The sequence below is a fragment of the Lycium ferocissimum genome, chromosome 11, assembly GCF_029784015.1.
Source record: "Lycium ferocissimum isolate CSIRO_LF1 chromosome 11, AGI_CSIRO_Lferr_CH_V1, whole genome shotgun sequence".
Classification (NCBI taxonomy): domain Eukaryota; kingdom Viridiplantae; phylum Streptophyta; class Magnoliopsida; order Solanales; family Solanaceae; genus Lycium; species Lycium ferocissimum.
In genome coordinates this window covers 54,899,243-54,909,058 of record NC_081352.1, presented here as the reverse complement: position 1 = coordinate 54,909,058, position 9,816 = coordinate 54,899,243, and the positions used below count along the sequence as shown (strand labels likewise).

General features: G+C 35.8%; 1 protein-coding gene across 1 annotated transcript; it reads right to left on the bottom strand.

The window, feature by feature from the left end:
• Window positions 1–4,766: 4,766 nt before the first annotated feature.
• LOC132038487 (uncharacterized) lies at window positions 4,767–5,917 on the bottom strand. The gene is made up of 2 exons (XM_059429150.1): window positions 5,377–5,917; window positions 4,767–5,198 (listed from the first exon to the last, which is right to left on the bottom strand). The coding sequence occupies exons 1-2, from the start codon at window positions 5,767–5,769 to the stop codon at window positions 4,767–4,769; spliced, it is 825 nt and encodes a 274-aa protein (XP_059285133.1). The 5' UTR covers window positions 5,770–5,917.
• Between the last annotated feature and the right edge of the window lie 3,899 nt (window positions 5,918–9,816).

The following is a 9,816-nucleotide window of genomic DNA, read 5'->3' as shown; positions in this document are numbered from 1 at the left end:
TTTGTTCTTCCCATCTCTTCGTCTTCTCTTCTTCGTGCTGCTCTCTTTTTCTTCTTCTTCTTCTTCTTCTTCTTCTTCTTCTTCTTCTTCTTCTTCTTGTTGGTCCGCCATTATTGCTGCTTTCTTCTTCTTCTTCATCCGCCATTGCTCAAGAAAAAAAAATCATCCGATTTTAAAATTTTTTGATTGAATGTCATTGGTGTAGCATTGGCATTACTTCATAAGTGTTTTTTGGTCCATTGGTAAGTTAAACAATCTTTATGTTTTGCTTCGATTGTTCATCTGGGTATAGTTGCCTTATTTGCTGATTTTCCCAGATTTGTAGTTACACTAGCAGTACAGTTGTTGCAACAAGTTCTAAAGCTGTTGTATAAGAGCTTCTGAACTGTTTACATCAGCTGTTGTAGTCCTAGTTTCTGCAAGAGTTATTGATAAATTATGAAGTTGTTGCAACAGATTTACTAATCTGTTGCAATAATTGTTAAAAATGTGAATAAATAATTTATAACAGTTGTTGTACTTTGTGCAACAACTGTGAAATCTGTTGGAGAGCTCCTACTCTTTCCAACAACTGAGTTACTTGTTGCAACAAGTATGATACTTGCTGCATCAAGTACAGCAGTTGTTGAACATATTTTATAGTTGTTGGATGAAACAGGGCGAGAAGTTTGTCTCCAACAAATAAGTGAGTTGTTGCAACTAGTAACCTACTTGTTGCAACAAGTATGTTATTTGTTTCAACAAGTCACTTAGTTGTTGCATTTTGTTATGAAACAGACAAAAACTGAAGCTGTCTCCAACAAGTAATCAAGTAGTTGGACCAAGTTACATACTTGTTGCAACAAGTACGTTAGTTGTTCCAATAATTCATATAATTGTTCCATTTTGTTATGAAACGAGACAGTAGGATCTTGTCTCCAACAAATAAGTGAGTTGTTGCAACTAGTAACCTAGTTGTTGCAACAAGTCAGTTATTTGTTCCAACAAGTCACTTAGTTGTTGCATTTTGTTATCAAACAGACAAACGGAAGTTGTCTCCAACAAGTTACCAAGTAGTTGGAACAAGTTACATACTTGTTGCAACAAGTATGTTAGTTGTTCCAACAAGTTAGATAGTTGTTCCATTTTGATATGAGACAGAGACAAAAACTGAAGCTATCTCCAACAAATAAGCGAGTACATTGTTGCAACTAGTAACCTACTTGTTGCAACAAGTCAGTTATTTGTTCCAAGAAGTCATTTAAAGTTGTGATTAAGTTAACTAATTTGGGTCCAAAATTACAGGAAAAAACCACTCAATTATGAACTTAATCATAAATTTAAGTGGCCTTTAGGCTTGGGGTGGTCAAAGCTATCACCTAGAGTAATTTCAACACTTGACATTCAAGCGTTGTAATTACTAGTTGTGACAGCTTTGAACATCCAAGCTCAAAGGCCGCTCAAAATTGTGATTAAGTTAACTACTTTGGGTCCAAAATTTCATAAAAAACCACTCAATAATTAACTTAATCATAAGTTTAAGTGGTCTTTGACTTGCGTTAGTCATGACTAATTTTCTTAAAACAAAATATCTTCAGGCACCATTAATGGGGGACTCAATAATAATAGGTGTTGATTGCCATGGTGAATGGATCGAGGTGAACAATCGATATATTTGGCGATGGAAGGGTAGTCACATGTTAGAGACGATAGCGATGACTGTCCCAAGAGATGTTGAGTTTGATGATTTTGTGAACTTAATCATTAACTATTGTGAATTAACTTGTGGACCTAAAGACCTTGCCATCACTTACATCCATAGCTCTTTTGAAAACCAGAGGGTCTTGCCTTTTAAGATAACCGATCAGGGTCGTTTGCGTACTTATTTAAAAGATGTAGCTAGGCCCATTTTAAGGGTATACGTGGTTGGAAGCCCGGTCGACAACCATAATTTAGCTCAAGACCAACAAGATGTGTTAAATGATAAATTGGATGGGGTGGATATGGATATTCCATATTATAGAAGTACGAAGCCTCATGGAAGTGGGGGTGAGCCGATCCCTATACCCAAACTTGCGAGTAATACACCATATGTTGCACAATCGTCACAGTCCAGCCATGTTCAAGATGATAAAACAGGTTTTTATAAAGGAATGTCATTCAATTCGCGATGTGTGTATTGCTTTAAATGTGAACATCTGAAGTGCAAGTGGTGGCCGAGGGATGTGAAGCTTTTAAGTTCTAGCAAACACGGAAGAAGGTGTACAAAGACAGCTATGCGGAAAAACAAATGCTCCTTATGCAAAATAGTTGGCCACAAAAAACAACATGCCCAAGCCGAAATGCTCCATAGTTGTAAATTGCATTGTGTTGTAATAATAGTTATATGTTGGATCTTTATGACATTTTAATGTTATTCTTTCTTAACATGGTAATTTATATTCTTGGTGATTGTGAACTTGGTTTATATGATATGTTGTTCATGTTCAAATCACTAATGTGTATATTCTTGTTAATAAATTGTTGTACCATTTCCAACAAGTAATGAATTTGTTGTAACAGCTCTGTAACTTGTTGGGTTTTATCCAACAAGTAACAGGACTTGTTGCAGCAACTAGTAAGTCATTGAACATCTTACAAAAAATCAAAGTTTTTAAGCAGATGCAACTAAGTTATATGTTGGGTTTTTTCTAACAAGTGGAGTGACTCAAGTTTTAATTATTAAGTAGAGGGAATCAACCACATTTAGTGATAAACAATTGGAATCAACCATATTTAGTGATAAACAATGGAAATCAAACAAGTGGAGTGACTTGTTACAGAAAATGGGTAACTTGTTGGGTTTTACCCAACAAGAGTAAGGACTTGTTCAACAACTTACTCAGTTTGCTGCAACAGATACTACAATTGCTGCAACAGATACTACTTGGTTCACCCATATTTAGTGATCAATAAAGGGAATCAGCCATATTTAGTGATAAACAATGGATATCAGCCACATTTAGTGATAAATAATGAAAATCAAACAAGTGGAGTGACTTGTTACAGAAAATAGGTAACTTGTTGTGTTTTATCCAACAAGAGTAAGGACTTGTTCAACAACTTACTCGGTTTTGTCGCAACAGATACTACAATTGCGCAACGATACTATACTTGCGCCGGGAATCAGATACTACAACCATATTTAGTGATAAACAATGGAAATCAATAGATACTACTTGGTTCACCCATATTTAGTGATCAATAAAGGGAATCAGCCATATTTAGTGATAAACAATGGATATCAGCCACATTTAGTGATACACAATGGAAATCAATCATATTTATTGATCAATATATATACTTACGCAATTTGATGGTGTTTTGGGCCAAGATAGGTGATCAACTAAGTCCAATACGCACTAAATGGAGTGATCATTGGAGTGAATTGATGTGAACTTCTTGATTCAACCACATTTAGTGATAAACAATGGAAATCAATCATATTTATTGATCAATATATATACTTAAGCAATTTGATGGTGTTTTGGGTCAGGATAGATGATCAACTAAGTCCAATACACACTAAATGGAGTGATCATTAGAGTAAATTGATGTGAACTACTTGATTCACCCATATTTAGTGATAAAAATTTGAAATCAACTATATTTATTGATCAATATATATATCTACTACAATCATTAGTAATTTGTTGCAACTTCTTTCCACAACTGTATGATCTATTGCAACAGATTAGTAACTTGTTTAAACAGATTAGTTACTTGTTGGAACGGATTAGTAACTTGTTGAAACAGATTAGTAATTTGTTGCAACTTCTTCCACAACTGTATGATCTGTTGCAAAAGATTAGTGACTTGTTTAAACAGATTAGTTACTTGTTGGAACGGATTAGTAACTTGTTGAAACAGATTAGTAATTTGTTACAACTTCTTCCACAACTGTAAGATCTGTTGCAACAGATTAGTAACTTGTCTAAACAGATTAGTTACTTGTTGGAACAGATTAGTAACTTGTTGAAACAGATTAGTAATTTGTTGCAACTTCTTCCACAATTGTAAGATCTGTTGCAACAAATTAGTAACTTGTTTAAACAGATTAGTTACTTGTTGGAACGGATTAGTAACTTGTTGAAACAGATTAGTAATTTGTTGCAACTTCTCCACAACTGTATGATCTGTTGCAACAAATTAGTAACTTATTTAAATAGATTAATTACTTGTTGGAACGGATTAGTAACTTGTTGAAACAGATTAGTAATTTGTTGCAACTTCTTCCACAACTGTATTATCTAATGCAACATTTAGTAACTTATTTAAGCAGTTAGTTACTTGTTGGAAAGGATTAGTAACTTCTTCAACAACTGTATGACCTGTTGCAATCATTTAGGCAACTTGTCTAAATATATTAGTAGATTAGTAATTTTTTGCAACTTTTTCAACAACTGTACTATCTGTTGCATTTGTTGCAACAACATTCATAAATAATAACAAGGACAAAAAAAAAATTGTTCAAGTAGTAATTTGTTAAACAGCCAGCTCAGGGCTCCAAAACTTTATCTATCACACCCACTGCCCACCGCCACTGCATCCTCGCCACTGAGTTGTCGCACAATAGAGTCTCGGGCTTCATCATGTTAGTGCCGGTAAGCAAATGCTCAATAAAAGCAAGTGAATACGATCCGCATGCCATTGCAGTTTCATTGCGGGGTAGATTCTCCTTCAAAGACAAATTTCCAAGCTTCGGGCCGAGCTTTAGATTTTTCGAGCAAGTGTTCAAACATGCCACTCTACTTCAGTAGCTTCGGCCATAATTCAATGACTGGCTGGATGTGGATGAACAACTCATCATCTTGGATTTTTGGGAGGTTGCAATCATAAACATTTATCACCCCCTCCTCAATTATGAATTCGAGGGTGACAAACTGTCTGACATTTATGTTCACGACAGTAAGCACCCTTTTGGCACCAACCCACTCGCGACCACCTCTGGCTGGTACAGTACCTCTGCAATAAGCGATAACATCATCATCCCATATAAAATCATCAAGCATTTGATTGAATAGAATAGCTTCCGGCTGTGTGCTTTCATCCGACAACTTTGTGTACCGCTTGAGCATGATATTGTAGAAGTTAAGATCCAAGATTATATCTGTGGAAGCATAGTGCTCAGTGAAAGTGCTTTGCCTCACACGCATTAGGAGCATAATTTCATCAACATACTGCATTAAAAGTATAAGAAATGTCAGTCACCTGAACAACTAAGTGAGTTGTTGCAACAAGAACAATACTTGTTGCAACAAGTGTTCCACTTGTTGCAACAAATATATAACTTGTTGCAACTAATACAACCAAAATAAGACTTGTTTCAACAAAAATAATTATTGTTTTCAAACTTACACTGGCCAGCCACCAATCTTCCATGCTTGTCATTATCCTGAAGTCATCGGCCTTAAATTCATGCAATGAATACATCGTACCCTTGCTCTTCTTGGCATTGATGAATTTTTCAAGCTTTTTCAATTTTTGAGCATCTGCATGGTTGTACACATTTACCTTTTTAAGATCAACAACAGCAGCTGCCTTGTGGGGTGTAGAAGATTTTCTTGACCTAACATTGGCAAGTGCCTTGGAAATTATTTTTCCCTTCTTGCGAATGCGAATAGGAGTATAAGGTGAGGTCAGCTTCTTGGATGGATTGACACCCCTCTTGGATAACAAACTCTGTAAAGCAGAATTTATGTCTTTTTGTGCCTTCACCGACTCCTCAACATTTTTTATCAAATCATCCATTCGCCGCTTGCAATAGGTGCATTCACAAGCACATTTCGATGTGTCGGCACCAACAAAGGAAAATCTACCACCAAATCCACCACAACTAACATCTCCACCAATTGGAGTTTGTCCACCAACATCACCACCAATTAGAGTTTATCCACCAACAACACTACCAATTAGAGTTTGTCTACCAACATCAACATCATCATCTATTATTTTTTCATCGGTAATTTCTGCCGCAACATCATCAACAGCAGGTTGACCACCAGCAACAACACCACCACCACCAACATCTACCACAACTGATTCCCTTTTGATGGCTGTCACTCCAGCCAATTCTAATTTCAACCCCTCAATCATTTTATCAGGAACAGATTGTAAGGGCACAAAGGAAGCAAGGAATGGCATCTCCAACTCCCGTACTGTCGGGACAAGCCACGGGTGCACAACCTACAACAAAAAAGTAGATATATTAAAATGGTCCTAAATCATGAAATGCAACAGATGACTAGGTTGCTGCAACAGGTGTCATACTTGTTGGATATTGTCCAACAGATTAGTAACTTGTTGCAACAGATGTCATACTTGTTGGACATTATCTAACAGATGAATAAGTTTATTCTATATACATGTCTTAAGGCTTACCTCTTTCAAAGGAGGGTTAAAAAGATCAACACTCAATCTTGTGTTGGTCTTTGCAGTCAGCCATCTAAGCATTTTTGGAAAAGACACTTCTGAAGGGTAGTCCTTCACTTGTTGCCGAAGGTGAGGAATGGCTTCAAATGCCCAAGCCTAGAAAGCAAGATACCAGCAAAATCATAATGATGATAGAAATACAAAAAGTACAAGAAATTGACATTGCAAATGTTTTACCATGAAAGCTCAAGGGAAGCCATATAGATTGACTGTCTTCACTGTTGGCTTAAGCTCTTTCGACAAATAGTCAACAGTCAACTTGAAGTTTTCCCGGCCCCATCCATGGTTGTTGAATGCCTCATAGTCCTCTGCAAGTTTAAGCAAACCAAGTGGTATGTTGAGTATCTTTTGCCATAAGAACACAGTGCACAAACCAAACTAAACACAAGGACTGCTTATGCTTTTTCAACATGGTTTTGGACTGCAAATCTACAAGCAGCTTATCTCCTTTGTAGCTTTTTCCAACTAACTCCACCAAACCAGTTTCACTCTTATCTTTTCCACCCTTTCCTACTTTCTTGGCTTCTTTGGTTGTCTTGCTAGTCCGGGCTAGCTTATTCAATACAACAGTAGGAAGCTCACAAGGATGACATCTAAGGCCGAGAACTATGGCAAACTCTTTCAAGCCAAAGCACACCGGCATGCCACGAATTAATCCAAAGCTCATCCTTTGCATCCGAAAGAATCCTACGCTTCATAAGCCCATATGCCATTTTCATTTGAAACCGTGCACCTGTCTCTTCAGGCAGATCCAAATACACCCCAAAACAGTTTTTCCTAAAGAAATCCTCCAACCCCTGCTTTTTAAGAATTAGCCTAAACATATCAAAGTTCTTGCCATGCCGATTTGACCGTAAGATCGAACGGTCAAATCATTATTTTCATTCAACGGCATCCTCACAAAGATACTTGTCAATACTGAAAACCTTGACGACCTCGTCAATGGAAGGTCTGTTATGATATATGTCCAATCTATTAGAAGATTCTACAATTAAATTGTCATTCACACTATTTCTTTTATTTGTTCTTAATTCAGCTATGGACGTCGACAAGTGAACTGTATTTTCGGAAGCACTATCCTTTTCATCATCTTCATCCACTCCATCTCCTTCATCTACTCCATCAGCAGTTTCTGCAGCTTCTAATTCTTCTTCATTTTGTTCATTTGTATCTACTGCTTCTTGGCTCTGTACTTCCTCTCTTTCTAAGGATTGATGTCAATTTGGCTGTCTCTTTCCTCTATATTTGCTGATTCAACAATAGATTTTGCTAAATCAGCAAGATTCTCTAATGATGATTGCACTCTAGCTTTTTTATTATCTCTATGACCCTCGCTGATTTCTCAACTTTTCTTTTGGCCGGAGACATTTTATCTACACACGGAGAAAAAAAAAGCTTCAAATCGATTAGTGCATCATTCAAAGTAAAGAGATAATAAGAAGTGCGGCATTTGATCAAACAAAATACAACAAGTAACGAAATTCCCCAACAATCAAGAATTTGTTGCAACAAATGATGTAATTGCAAACAAGTGAATAGGTTGTTGCAACAGATTCTTCAGTTGTTGAATAAGTGATTAAGTTGTTGGATATCTTCTACAAACACAACCAAATATCTCGGCTAAGTCCAACAGATTTGTAGTTGTTGCAACATATTGTATACTTGTTGCAACAAGTATACAATATGTTGCAACAACTAAAAATCTGTTGGACATCTTCTACAAACAGAACCAAAAAACTGAAGCTAAGTCCAACAGATTTGTAGTTGTTGCAACATATTGTATACTTGTTGCAACAAGTGTATAACTTGTTGCAACAACTAAAAATCTATTGGATATCTTCTACAAACAACCAAAAAGCGAAGTTATGTCCAATGATTTGTAGTTGTTGCAACATATTGTATACTTGTTGCAACAAATGTATAACTTGTTGCAACAACTAAAAATGCTGGATATCTTCTACAAACACCTAAAAAGCTGAAGCTATGTCCAACAGATTTGTAGTTGTTGCAACATATTGTATGCTTGTTGCAACAAGTGTATAACTTGTTGCAACAACTAAAAATCTGTTGGATATCTTCTACGAACAGAACCAAAAAACTAAAGCTATGTCCAACAGATTTGTAGTTGTTGCAACATATTATCTACTTGTTGGCACAAGTGTAGAAATTGTTGCAACAACTAAAAATCTGTTAGACATAGCTTCTATAAACAGAACCAAAAAATTGAAGCTATGTCCAACAGATTTGTAATTGTTGAAATATATTATCTACTTGTTGGCACAAGTGTAGAAATTGTTGCAACAACTAAAAATCTGTTGGACATAGCTTTTATAAACAGAACCAGATAAATACTAGGATAAGAATAAAAAAACCATCTATTGGATATCTACTCCTAAACCCTGAACCATACCAGGACAACAACAGAAAAAAACCATTTATTTCACTACAACAACAACAACAACAACAGCAACAAGATGGATTTTATCCAAGCTTTTCCTAAACACTGAACCAAACCAAAACAACAAGCATTTACTTCCAAGACAACAGCAAATTCCATCTACTACAGACACACAATCATACAAGTTAAACAAAATACACTAAATGTATGTGCAATAATTGTTTATCCTTTCTTTTTCGAAATCATACCATAACAGGACAACACCAACAGCAACATCAATACCAACACCGACACCAATAACAGTATTTCACTACAAAATACACCAAATAGAGGTTTTTAAAGCAAGCAACACACCTCAAGAAATGTCAGAATCACAAATAAGTGTCAAGTTATTGCAGCAACTTACTCATCTATTGGAAAAAGTCAACAAGATTACAAGCCATTTTTTTGAAATCCTAAGGAGAACAAGAACAAAAACATCATAAAAAATCATAATTTGACAACAACGTACATTATTTACAAACGCAAAAACCCCCCCAACAAGTCAAACAAATACCCCAAATAAGGGTTTCTCAAACATGGAACAACAAAATAAATAACATTGAAGACAAACCCATGTTCTTCTTCTTCTTTTTCTACAACCAAAATCATCAATTTCTACCAAATAATTTTTGGAACAAGTGAAACAAAAACTTTACTTTGATATTAAAAAGAAGAAGAGCTAGACTCCTCTGAAGAGGTTGAAGAAGATGACAAGAAAAGAGGAGAGATGAGAGACATCGAAGTGAAGGAGATGAACTGTTTGCTTGGGAGTTTTGATTTTGAAAATATGGAAGAAGTGCGAGGGAGTTGTGGGGAGGGAACAGTTTGGATGTTTTGAATAATGGGTGGATGTTTTAGTATAATAGGTAGGTGTTTTGGGTTTTTTTTGTATTTTGTAAAAGATTAAGAAGTTTAAAAAATTACAT

Excerpts from the sequence above, each read along its gene's own strand:
- LOC132038487 (XM_059429150.1), bottom strand. The coding sequence starts at position 5,769 with ATGGATGATTTGATAAAAAATGTTGAGGAGTCGGTGAAGGCACAAAAA. Across the intron at positions 5,199-5,376 it reads AAGATTGGTGGCTGGCCAGT|TATGTTGATGAAATTATGCT; the intron begins GTAAGTTTGAAA and ends CTTTTAATGCAG.